The 13,504-nt window shown below is 47.7% G+C and overlaps 1 protein-coding gene across 1 annotated transcript in view; it reads left to right on the forward strand.

Annotated features, from left to right (window-relative positions):
* SLC13A3 (solute carrier family 13 member 3) overlaps positions 1–4,294 on the forward strand; it is a 44,687-nt gene extending 40,393 nt beyond the window's left edge. The window contains exons 10-13 of the mRNA XM_073582412.1: positions 93–205; positions 463–624; positions 1,829–1,966; positions 2,089–4,294. Coding sequence (XP_073438513.1) covers positions 93–205; positions 463–624; positions 1,829–1,966; positions 2,089–2,262 — 587 coding nt within the window. The 3' untranslated portion in view covers positions 2,263–4,294. The remainder of the gene's footprint in view (positions 1–92; positions 206–462; positions 625–1,828; positions 1,967–2,088) is intronic.
* The last annotated feature ends 9,210 nt before the right edge of the window (positions 4,295–13,504 follow it).

A 13,504-nucleotide genomic window follows, 5' to 3' on the forward strand; every position in this document is an offset into this window, starting at 1 on the left:
AAAATGCAGGAATAATATTCATAGTAATGTCCATTAGGAAAAGTGTTATCCTATGAAATAATCATTGATAAATGGAATATTACTCTCCATAGCCCCCAATACAGAATATAAGCCCTTGCTGTCATGGAAAAAAGCTCAGGAGACTGTACCTTGGAATATCATCTTACTGCTGGGAGGTGGATTTGCCATGGCAAAGGGATGTGAGGTGAGCGGTGATATGTCCAACCACATAAAACATTTACCCTCTTTCACTCATATGATCATTTATCTATTTGGTTGTCTTATGATACGTCTTATACCAGTAGTAATGTGCATGTTGGGTGTTACCACCCATCTTTTAGACATCGGGTGTATCCACATTCACCTTCTTTTGCCTGTGTAACTTTTTGTCTATTTGTTTTTCCTATGATACGTCTTATACCAGTAGTAAGATACATGTTGGGTTTTGCCACTCTCTTATAGACATCTGGTTTATCCACATGGATTGGAAGTCGCTTGCAGCCCCTTGAAGGCCTTCCACCAGCACTGGCTGTCCTTCTCATTACCATACTGATTGCCTCATTCACAGAATTTGCCAGCAACACAGCCACCATCATTGTTTTCCTCCCTGTCCTGTCTGAGCTGGTGAGTCGGTGAATTCTGAACAGTGGCTGGTGGGAGGCATGGTATAGGGCCATTGTTTCCTAGACCACATATAACCGAATTGATGAAGGTTTGTCATGAGAGGTTGTTGAGATTTTATCTACATTGCATGGAAATCCTTAATGTGTTTTGAACTACAGAAGTGTTTTACCCACTCGTAAAAAAATCAGCTAACCTACCACAGAGATTATCCTACCCACCTATAAAAAGGGGAAACACCCACTTATGAAAGTAATCCATTGTTCCATCCATGAAAGAGATCCACCCATCAAAGCAAGAAATGGATCTTCCTTCCTAACAAATAGATTTAAGGTACTGTCACACTTAGCGATGTACCAGCGATCCCGACCAGCGATATGACGCGGTCAGGATCGCTGGTACATCGCTAAGTAGTCGCTAGTGAGCTGCCACACAGGCAGATCTCACTAGCGACATCGCTGGGGACGGGGGTCGCTACTTACCTGTCACACCAGGCGATCCTGCGTCCTCCCGCCCGGCTCCACGCGTCGCTCGTCTTCACAGCAGGAAGCGCCACAGGAAGCTGACGACGAGAAACAGTCCTGAACGTTCTCGCGCGATCAGCGATAACCAGCGGGGGAGCCGGTCGTAGGTAAGTATCAGACACAGCGATATCGCTAGCAATATCGCTATAACGTCACTAGTTATAGCGATATTGCTAGCGATATCTCTAAGTGTGACATGCCCTTTACTCACCCATAAAAGTCAACCCACCTATAAATAAAGTCCTCCCACTAGAGTTGATAAAAAAGATAAGTGCTACCTTGGTCTTTTCACCAGTCCTGTCCCCCTTCACTATGTCTCACATGACATCAAGACCTGACATCAGTGAGGACTACTGACTAGGCCTCATGTGACATCACGGGGTCTAGTAAATGCAAAAGGCACTCCAGATGTCAGCCCATGGATGCATTGATGACTGCCATTACCCTGCTGCCATGGAAGACAGGACTGAATGAGCAAATCTTTTTGTTCAACTCTACCATCTTTCAAAGATATCCACTCACAAATCAAAGATTTTCTCTTACTCTTTAAAGAAATGTACCCACCCAACAAAGGAATCTGCCCATTCATCAAGCCGACCTACCTACCGATCAAATAGGTCCTCCTTACCAAAAAGATACCGTATACACAGAATCTTGAATTCAGTATTTCTTTTCTTTTTCAGGCCCTACGTTTGAAGGTAAATCCTTTGTACCTAATGATTCCTGGTACTGTCGGCTGTTCATATGCATTCATGCTCCCTGTGTCTACACCGCCAAACTCTATAGCATTTTCCACGGGACATTTGTTGGTAAAAGACATGGTAAGTACATGCAGATGTAGTTAACTTAAATGTGTCTATTACATGATCAAATTAAACTTAATGAAATAACTGTTAAGGTTGTGCCACTGTTATTATTTTAATTTTTTTAATATTTTTTATAGGCTAGAACTGGACTATTGATGAACCTGATGGGCGTCCTGCTTCTTAGTTTAGCCATGAACACTTGGGCCTCTAGTTTATTCGAGCTAGGCACATTCCCTGACTGGGTTAACATACATTCCGATAATATTACTACCTTAGCTGCTACTACGAATAACATGACCACTGGCGGATAATAGTGAGAACCTCACACCTCCATCAACCATGATGACAAAGACTGATAGACTGACATCGATGACACTAATGTTGAAATAAGTTTGCCTGCAACTTCAAGAACAAAATGGCTGCTCTGTAACCTCCACTGGGTCACTTTCAAAGACTACAGTATTTTTGGTATTTGATAATGACTTTCTAATTGTTACACAATTGTGTATATAGTTCAAAATTGCAATAAGATAGTAGTCGTATACTGTATATAGGGCTGCATGTATCTGAAGTATCATATACCTCAGGTACACTGTTCATTCAATGTGAACACCTTCTCATTGGATCCTTATAGGATACCATGGATAGGATGAAATACCTTAGCACATTATAAGGGACCAAGTCCTTCTTGAGTAGTAGATTCACTTTTTAGGTAGCATCAAGAACACCGGTCTGTAAGAAAGTGTTAAGGATCAAACTGATGAAGGACTAATCTTGGTCTATGAAAGGTCCTTGTAAGTCCAACAGTAGATATCTCTTTAAATGTGTCAAACACAAGGTCTCCAAGAGGTCATAGATCTCTCCATCAAGGAGATATGTTATCCTCTATAATGGGACTCTGTGGTCAGTGTTTTTAACACAAATATTACATCTTGATTTGGTGAAACATACATTAGTGGCCCAGGCTTCAGAAAGTCCACTGAATCTCACTGTTAGGAATTTACAAAGAAAAGAAAGTTCTTTAGATTAATACTAAGAATGACATCTTTCATTATTCTGGTTCCATCAGAAAAGAAAGGGCTATGGGCCACCTTTCATAGTGGAAGATAAGAGAGGCATGACCCTCAGGCTCATTCCTGGTTCTCTGTGAGAAGGTAGCCTACTGTTGTCTTTACACATTGGGTCTGATTGGGACATAAAGATATGTTTTCCTTCATCACCATAGTCCTGTTGTCTGTTGAGTTGTCACCTATGTGCTCAGATGCAATGGTGTCTCTAAGTAGAAAACTGACTAAGTATTTGTGCGTCCTACAGCTGCCTTCACACATTGCGAATGTTCCACATCGAAGATGTGTCTGCGATGTGGACAAAACTATGTTGACATAGATATAAGCTAAAAACAATTTCATTGTTAATCATCATGTGGTTATGCAGCTAAAGGGCACCTTACCACACAGTCATTAACAGTCAATCTGCTTTTAGCAGTCATTTTCTTGCATTGGGTTTGTAACTTGTGATACTTGCCTAAATTATGAAATTAAAAGATGTAGATGTGTAAAATATATTGTGTTGTATTATATGATGTATTATATTGGATGATTGCTTTATTTTTGATAGGTTATCTTTTGAGATTTTAATATGTTGTAATAATTGATGGAAATTTTTTGTCTTTTTGTTCGTGTTTAATATTTTGATTGTGGAAAGTTTTAATCCAATGTATTTCATAAATTACTGCGTTGCGTAGGCCTTATTCAATTAAAGTTAATGTAGCCATATTTTAGGGCCACACTGGGAACTGAGCTCTAGCCGGCCATACACATGTGATGTCTGTCAGCAGAATGACGCTTTGGCCGATTGTTTTGCTGGCAGTCATCTTGACTGTGTCTCCCATGCACAGGTGTGTTTGTTTGGCTGAGTGTTCCATTGATCTCTATGAGAGAGTATCTCAGAGAGGTAAAAAAGGTCAGCAATCTGAAATTGGGTATCCAGGCCCCCCACACATATTAGTCAGTCGGCCAAACCCGTCCTTATTGGCAGTTTCAGCCGACATTTGTCTAATGTGTATGAGGGGCTTTAAGGGCCCGTTACACACAGCAATGTCCCTGGCGAGATCGCTGATTTTGTGACACATCAGCGATCTCTCCAGCGAGATCGCTGTGTGTGACATCCAGCAGCGATCGGCCCCCCCGCGGGGTATCGCTGATTGTGCTGGATCGTCCTGGCCCGTTTTTTCATTGCTGGTCTCCCGCTGGCCAGAACGCATCGCTGCGTGTGGCAGCGGGAGCCAGCGATGAGCGACGCTGCACGCTGGTTACCAACGTAAACACCGGGTTTCTAAGGGACGCGGGGCCCTTAGAAACCCGATGTTTACCCTAGATACCAGCGTGCACTGCAGGCAGGGCGGGAGGTGGAGGCAGAGCGGCGCACAGACCGGAGTAGCTCTGCTATCTGCTACTCCAGTCTGTCAGACCAGAGTAGCAGATAGCAGAGCTACGCTGGTCTGTCTGCGCCGCTCTGCCTCCACCTCCCGCCCTGCCTGCAGTGCACGCTGGTATCTAGGGTAAACATCGGGTTTCTAAGGGCCCCGCAGTCAATTAGAGTGCTCGCTGGTCCTGATCGCTGGAGGGGCTGTCTATGTGACAGCTCACCAGCGATCAGCCTAACGATGTCCCAGCGATCCCATCCACGTCGGATCATTGGTGGGATCGCTGGGACATCGTTATGTGTAATGGTAGCCTTACATTAAGTTTATTTCACTTGTGTATGTAATGTGTCCACCTTACGATATATGAATGGGGCTTTTTTGTTGGTTTCAATCTTGACGGCTGCTATCGTGGACATTCCATGTACAGTATTTGGTGACTATATTCTGCTATAGATCCGTATGGTGTTTATATTTGTATTTACCTTATTCTTTCTGTTTAGTGGGGGAGAAAACCTTAAAAGGAGTCAGTCAGCCCCTAAACACATTTCAAACTAACTACATTGCCATGCGGGGGAATAATCCCTATTAAATATTATAAATTATGGATATTTTTAGTTTACTAATATTTTCGCCCATTGTGGAGAAAAAGCTCTTTATCCAATATGCAAATTCAGGTGCACGGTGCGCGCTTGGCGTGGCTGAGCAGTTCAGTGCACTGCTCCATACTCTGATTTAGAATGCCTATCTGCCTTTCACTCTCATGTTGATTGACAACGATCACTTGCCCAGGACAAGAACTATCTGAAGATAAAATTTAATGCATGTGCTCACTGTTTCAGCAGTAGAATGCACTCTCATGCACCCTATTCTGTGTCGCAAATGACTGTAGCAAAGATAAGAGAATGCTGTGTGCGTGCGCGCCCCATCACTGAAACAGTGAGTGCATGCACAAAGTTTTCATTTTACACAGCACGTGCTCTGAGCAAGCCAGCTTTTGCAATCAACATAGGAGGAGGCAGTGAGGCAACCAAATCAGGGGTCACTTGGCACTGAACACCCTAATTTTCACACTGAATAAATAACTTTTTCTACACAACATAAGGAACATTTATTAAACTAAAAGCAGTGCTGGACTGGCCATCTTGCAATTCTGGCAGATAACAGAAGGGTCTGTCTGGTTGTAGGCTGCCTTGTCTACTACGTTGTTAGCAGAATCGGTGTTCTCAAGACATCCATACTGTTAAGAGATGTGATGGAGCACAAAATCGCTGACTCAATCACTTACCCCACCAGGCCACGAGTATCATTAGAAATAGAAATCTTGTAGTAAATGTTTGCTTTCCTCCTTCCAGGGTAATATTAGTAGTAATATATCCCATCGGGTGCTTGGGTATGGGGACAGCATGGGCCTGTGTGATTTCAAATGCCAGGGCTGAATTTCAGCCCCAGTCCGTACCTGACTAAAAGTATGAATTTAGTTAGGAATAAAGCTCCTATATGGCTATGTAGTCAGTTTGAAATGTGTTTGGGGGCTGACAGATTCACTTTAATAGCAGTTCAACTGACCGAGGCTGAGTTGTAACACACAACACAGCCCATGTATAAGAGTGGTGCTGTTTTTCATACAAACCCTTAAATGTGAACATTAAATGGAGAAATAAATTAAATTATTGCTACATGTATTGATTATGTGTTACTGATTTTGATGAAAAATCCTATTATCTAGAATCTGATGTTGCAGAATTCCTCGTAATCTGACATTACACATAGGGTCTTTGCAAGCTTTCTGTGGAGGAGTGGCAGTCATAGGAGGTGACTCTGCTATCATCAACTCTCGCTGACTCTAGGAGCTGCCTTTAAGCCTCCATATGTACTCTGCACACCCAGCTGTGAAAGTACTTTGCCTTTAAGAATCTGTTTGTACTTGGCAACCCACCTGTGGGAGTATTTTGCCACATACCCTTTGTGTGTACTCTGCACCACCGCCAGTCAGAGTACTGTGCCTTTAAGCCTCTATGTACACCCTGCTACCCCATCCTACCCCGTCTGCAAAAGTACTGTTCCAAAAAGCCTCTGTGTACTCTGCAGCCATGTTTGTATGGGTAGTGTGCAAAACAATTTTTCTACTCTGCAGTCGTCTTTTTGTGAGTAGTGTATCTAAAAAAAATTGTATCCAGCTTTCTCTTTCCCATTTGTGGGCCCAAAAATTTATTCTACCGCTGTGTCTATACGAGTAGCGTTTGTAAAACAATGTTTCTACTATGCATCAGTCTGTTTCCCATTTGTAGGCCGAAATTTTTTTGTTTATTTTACTGCTCGGTCTATACGAGTAGTATTTCTTAAAAGTTTTTCTACTATGCATCCGGCTTTTTCCCATTTCTGGGCTGAAAAAAATAATTTATTCTATCTCTCTGCCTATAGATTAGTGTGTCTAAAAAAAATTTCTGCTCTGCAGCCGTTGTTTTGTAAGTAGTGTGTCTAAATAAAATTGTATTATTCAGCCGTCTCTTTTTTTTATTTGGTTGGGCCCTAAAACATTGTGAATGGAAAACAGAAAAAACAAACTGCAGTGGAATCTAACAATGGCTGGGTGAATCTGGTATACTCCTATATTCGGCCAAAGATACCAACAAGTCCTGAAGAGTTCCAGGCCTGGTTTGTTTTAATGAATGTGAGCTTGCCCATGTAGGCTGTGGACAGGCATAGCTGCCTGTCTGTGAATACACCTCCTGCCGTGCAAAACAACCGTTCCAATAGTACACTTTCTGCAGGACAGGCCTGCACCTCCAAAACGTAATGAGCAAGGTCAGTCTATGTGTCCAATTTGGAGATCCGAAAGTTAAATGGGCCAGACCCATCACTCAGTATGTGGAGACATGTGGACATATACTCTTCCACCATGTTGTTGAAAGTGTCATGCTCATGTATTTGATCCCTTGAGTTGTGTTTTGTGGTCGGTTCTTCTTTCTGCCTAGTCACAGGAGATACACTTTTCCTCTGGGTGTCTGGGTTCTATTTTCTGGATGCAGTCTGTCTATCTTTACACATGTGTTTTTAAATTGTCCACCTATACCTTTTTTAGTGTCTAACCTATTAATCCGCAGTGAGTTGCTGTAAGGCGGCCAGGGTGGTAGTTGTGGCAACTGGCTGTTCTGTTTCCACACCCTGGCGCCTCACAGATGAAACAACATGTCCCCTCAGCTCTACACGCAATACTGTACTCACTTCAGCTGCTGGATTCTCTGTGATCCCTGTTACTTCAGCCTCTGATGCATGAGTCCCATAAATCACTCTGTACTCCATGTTCTTGTTCAACAGTGTAACTTTACTTAACATTAAAACAGTCTGTAGTTTGCCAGCATAAATCACATACAGAGTCGTCTTGCTTTCTTTCTTTCCCTATCATCCGGACAGGCCCTGTTCTCTCTAGCAGCTCCCACTGTCTGGAAATCTTGTCCGTATCTTTTGGACAGTCTGTGTCCCTCCTATTGTTTCCTGTCATCAGTTCCTTGTCAGCCCCTTGTAAGGTTCTATCTGGGAAAAATGCCGGGAACGCCATCTCAGCTACTCCCGCCTCGGTCTTAGACCCCGGATCCTGCTTAGGGATGATCTTGTCCAGCTGGTGCCCATCAACACTATTCTCAGCCTAGGGCCCCTTAATGCTACAACAGCTTTATCCCCACGGCCTATAGTCCTCTGCTCTCTCACTGCACATACGTCCTGCCCTTGGGCAGGCTTCCCAGGAGTCTGAACCTAATCAGGAAGTATCCTAACTAAACTCCCCTGCTCTGTGCCGCCCCTCCCATTTAGTTAACCCCTGTGCTGCTTGTCTCCTACTCTATTCTATACTACTCTCTATCACTAATGTGCCCCCCCTCTATTCTAGCCCACTTTGGTCCTATACTACCTAAGTTCCTATTCTAGCACTATCCTACAAACAGTACATAACATCACAATACGTAAACATTACATATTACATTAATAGCATTAAAGAACCACACATATAATAATATGCCATGAGGTGCTGCAGATGACTGTGTGAACAGCGCACAGAAGAAAGGAGACACGTGAGGTTTCCCGCCACCTCCTTTCATTGCTACATAAGCAAAACCTAAACGCTGTCTCCTGCTAAGAGGGACAATATCAGATGGTGGTGCTGGATTTTGCGACATGCTGAGTAATGTTTTCCACATTTCTGCCATGCTAAATATCACTTCCGAGGCAAGGTGTTGCTAGTGCACCAGCTACATTGGTGACCTCATACTCCTCTGCCTTGTGCTCCAACTAAGCGTCTCCTGCCAGGTGAGGACACTGTTAATATTGTGTCCACCGGTGTGCGCTTGTATTCCTAGATTTTCTGATCTCGCTCTAGTGATGGAAGTAAGGATGACACATTGTGCTTGTAGCGGGGATCCAGCAGGGTGGCCACCCAGTAGTCAGCACTTGTAACAATTTGGGCAACTTGCTGGTCATTGCACATGTGAGGGAGCGCCAGGGCTGTAGTCGTAGCTGAGATTAATGGCTCTTGCGTGCCCTGGTCTCCCGTCACATACAAAGAATGTACCATTGTTAATGTACTTGCCTCTCTACTCTCCGCACCTTCAGGGTCTTTTCTATGTTGCTTGAGACCCCCTCCGGTCATTTGCGCACACACAGAGACACAGTCCAGTTGCAACTTAAAACGTAGATCTTTACTTCTTTCTTTTCGCAGCACATCCTTATTAGATACAACATCAGCATAGGGTTCCTTACAGGCTACACTCTCCACTTTCCCTGCACTCTTTCCTACGTCCTTCAGGACGTGCCTGGGTCATACCATCTCATCTGGTACCGCAGTGTCCTCCCTGTTCATACTCACTACACTTAGGGGTTCCCTCATCCGTTTTGCCCCAGACATGAGGGCATCTGCCTATGCAGTGAACTGCCACGATTTAGAGCGACCTGCGTCACCGTACTGTTGTGACCTCTGCTGTAGCTTCTGTTCCACCACTGCTGTCACCGCTGCTGCCTCGGCTGCACTTCTGACCCACTGGGCCCTGGATGGCTGGGTTCCTTGCGTCTAACGCTGCGGAGCTGTCTGCCCTATATGGGCTCCTTGACCCTACTGCCTAGGATCAGGGAAACCCTCTATCTTACACACGGTTAACCACTCCTATGTGAAATATCTACAGGGCTCTTGATACTGTACTATAGTGTGCCCCCTCTAGTGGCTGAACTATGGTACTGCACTTTCCCTATAACATCTATATTTATATACTAGATGGCGGCCTGATTCCAACACATCGGGTATTCTAGAATATGTATGTAGTTTATTTATGAAGATTTAATGATGCAGTAATGCACCCCCCAATCCTGATATGCATGGTCCTCTCACCCCCCAATCCTGATATGCATGGTACCCCTCACCCCCCATCCTGGTATGTATGGTCCCCTCACCCCCTATCCTGGTATGCATGGTCCTCTCACCCCTCTTTCCTGGTAAGCATGGTCCCCTCCCCTCCCTTTCCTGGAATGCATGGTCCCGTCACCCCCTTTGATGGTATGTATGGTCACCCTCACCTCCCTTTCCTGGTATGCATGGTCCCATCACCCCCTTTGCTGGTATGTATGGTCACCCTCACCCCCCTTTCATGGTATGCGTGGTCCCCCTCACTCCCCTTTCCTGGTATGTATGGTCACCCTCACCCCCCTTTCCTGGTATGCATGGTCCCGTCACCTCCCTTTGCTGGTATGTATGGTCACCCTCACCCCCCTTTCCTGGTATGCGTGGTCCCCCTCACCCCCCTTTCGTGGTATGCATGGTCCCCCTCACCCTCCTTTCCTGGTATGCATGGTCACCCTCACCCCCCTTTCCTGTTATGCATGGTCCACCTCACCCCCCTTATCCTGATATGCATGGTCCCGTCACCCCCCTTTCCTGGTACGCATGGTCCCGTCACCCCCCTTTCCTGGTATGCATGCTCCCCCTCACCTCTAGGAAACTGCACACATACAAAAAAAACATTCATACTCATCCATCTTTCCTATGGTCCAGCACTGTCCCGTTCTGCCGGAGGCTGGGGGAGTCGGGAGGAGTGTGGCACTGGCGCCGGAGTACACGCATGTGTGGCACCCCTGAGGCTCAGTCGCCACAGAGGTACTGCACCTTCTCCTAAGGTGTAGTGCCCCACCATCCAGGTAAGGTGGGAACTCCTTTCTACACTCCAACACTCGCACCGCACACAACAGGGTAGTTCTGCACAACCACATTGCGGCTCAGTGCTTAGAGAGTAGCAGAGCACCTTTGGTGGTTCCCTGCTTTGAACACTGGATGTGCTGGGAGGTGGGTGGAGTTAGATACATTAAAGAGTGGGAAAGTGAAGGATGACAGGTCAGTCTGACAGAAGGTCAGTCGGGTAGGAAGTCACTCAGACTGGAGTGAGGATCCCTGGAAGAAGGGATGGAGGACGGAGTGCTGCAGCTGCTTCAGTGATCTGAGCCAGCTGGCATGGGAAAGGGAAAGAAGGAGAAAGACGTAGAACTGAAACCTAAGCTTCCATAAGAGAGAAAGACAAGTACGGAACGAAGGAGTAGGAGAACAGAGAGGACGTGGGTTAGAAGAGGAACCCTGCATATAGGTTCTCAGCGCAAGGCCGGGGCCCGGTCCCCGAGGTTGGATGGACACTTAATGTTCTGCAGCAGACACTGGTGGAGTAGTTGGCTGTAAATGCACTACTCCCATCTTAGACTTGGGGCACAACAGCAGCACGGATAGAGAGCCGGGACTCAGGAGAAGTGAGTCCCCGAAGCAGGCTACAGCTGTCTGCCGTACAAGTAGAGTTCTTGGGAACATCTGTAAAGAGGAACTCCAGAGTACCACGGTACTGGAGATCTTCACACTTAAAGGCGCAATAGAGGAGATGTTTAGGAAAGGTACATGTTGGCGGAGTGTTGGAGGGGAGCTTTCCATCTTGCCTGGAGGTTGGCTGAGTCTCTGACCCGGAGGACACGGCCCGGAGGCAGGCATCCTTGTGTACCGCAGACTGTGAGTAAAGCTTTGGAACTGCAAGCCCCGGTGTCCTCCATTCATTCTTGTGCCAGCCTGCTCAGCACCACTACATTTGGGTACCATCCTCTACAGTGCCTGCGCCTCTCCTCATCAATTGCAACTACACGGCCCTGGGGCTACAGCTTCACCTGTGGGGAGCTACGCCATCTATGCTGCAACACACCACCAGCCCCAGAGGATCCACATGCAGCGTCGGCCTAACATCTCACTTGCTGAACACCACAGGTGGCGTCACGAACTATTCCATTCCACTTAAACTACATTATAAACTCCCTTTGATTACTTGGGCGCCCAGGGCCACGGACCAGGTCACCGCTGCTGTGACACATCCCCCTGACACCGGCCCGGTACCGAGTACCACACAGCCCTGGGAGGGCGACCCAACTTGGCGTCACGAACAGGATGACGAGACCCGATGCCATCGGGTTCTGTGTGCCTGAGATTTGTTGGACTTTGAACTTTTGAAAATGTGCAGAAGACCCAGTTTGATAGACTGTGACATGAATATTAAAAATGGCGGCTGGCGCGGAGAAGAAGGGCGTGAAGAGATAGGAGGTCCTAGGAAAAGACCGCGAAGAGTCTTGGGACTCCCCTGCTTGAATTACAATGTGACAGCAACATGGCCCAACCCCCGAGGGGTTCGTGTACTGGCTTGGTATGGAGGCGCTGGAAGAAGGCGCCGCCCCCGGAAGGAGGGCCAGAAGGAGACAGTGGCGGGAAAGGGGCCGAGGCAGGAAGAAGAACGCCAGAACACCATTTTGGAGAGTGAGGGAAGGAGGCCTGTAGAGTGCGTGGAGGTTAAGTCGGATCTCCCTGGGGCCATGGCTGAAGGCTCCGACCCCGTCTCTGAGATGACCCGCCAGCAGCTAGAAGATGACATCGCCCAGCTGACATGCCGCCTGCGAGTGAGGCAGGAGGCCTTATGGAGGCTCAGGAGGCCACACGCCCAGGAGGGGCCTACACCACCGGCACCTCTGGACCTGGTACCTGCCACCGCTGCACCGGACTGTCCTCAGGCAGCGCCAATGTACACCTCTACGCTGTCCAAACAGCTGGTCGCGGCCTGCCCGGAGGAGTCACCGGAGACCCTGGGAACCGAGGACATGCTCTCGCTTGGACCTGACGCGGCTGCGCAGGTCCTCCCAGAGGCCCCTGCGGACCCGGAGCCCCCATCTGCTCCACCGCCGCCGGCACCCAGACCAGCCATTCCGGTGGATATCACTGCAGCGGCCCACCGCCTCAAGCCTGCACCGGAGCCGGAACACCGCCAGGAGGTCCCAGATATGACTGCCCCTGCACCTGGGAAGGCCCTGGGGTGTATGCCCGTGGTAGCGGCGGGACAGGTCGTGCTGGACCTTGTCTGGGACCGAGATACTAGTCCCAGGGGGGAAAAGTCTGAACCCCTAACGGTGGTGCCGCGGGCCTCAGTGGGTAACAGCAGGTCCCGGGAGGAAGAAGGGAAGGTTGGGGCCTATTGCCAGCGGACCATCCGACAACTGGTGGCTGAGCACCGGGAGAGGTTACAGCACCGGCTAGCGATATTAGGCCCAGATCTGAATGGGAAAGAGAAGGCCCGCACGGGACGCTACAGTCCCCGGGACTCGGCTGGATGGGGACAGGTCCTCAACGTGAACCGTGAGCGGGGGTTTGGGTTCATCGCCGACCCCCAGAGGATCTCTGATTTGTTTTTCAGCCGGAGGGACGTGGAGTCTCACCTCCGGAAGGGACACCCAGCACAAGACCTGCAGCCAGGGGAGTATGTCACCTATACCCGGCATGAGGGCCTACGTGGTTGGTGCGCTTTAAACGTACGCCGCATACCGGAGGACTTGTTGTCCACATATCTGAAGGAGAAGGTGCGTGTATCTCCACCGGTACCAGTCCCCACCTCTGCGGTACCCCAAGCAGCAGCATCTCGGTAGAAACCACCTACTGCTCCCATTGGCCAGAGTGTACCAAAGGTACAGAAAACAACAGGCTTCACCCCACTGGAGGAGGAATATTTGAGGACTGTGAATGCCTTCTTTACACCTGGTAGCAGTGCCCAATCGGCTTCCAGAACCCCAGGAGGGTCCAGCAT

This window comes from Dendrobates tinctorius, unplaced genomic scaffold (genome assembly GCF_039654945.1).
Source record: "Dendrobates tinctorius isolate UK_male_01 unplaced genomic scaffold, ASM3965494v1 ptg000071l, whole genome shotgun sequence".
Classification (NCBI taxonomy): Eukaryota; Metazoa; Chordata; class Amphibia; order Anura; family Dendrobatidae; genus Dendrobates; species Dendrobates tinctorius.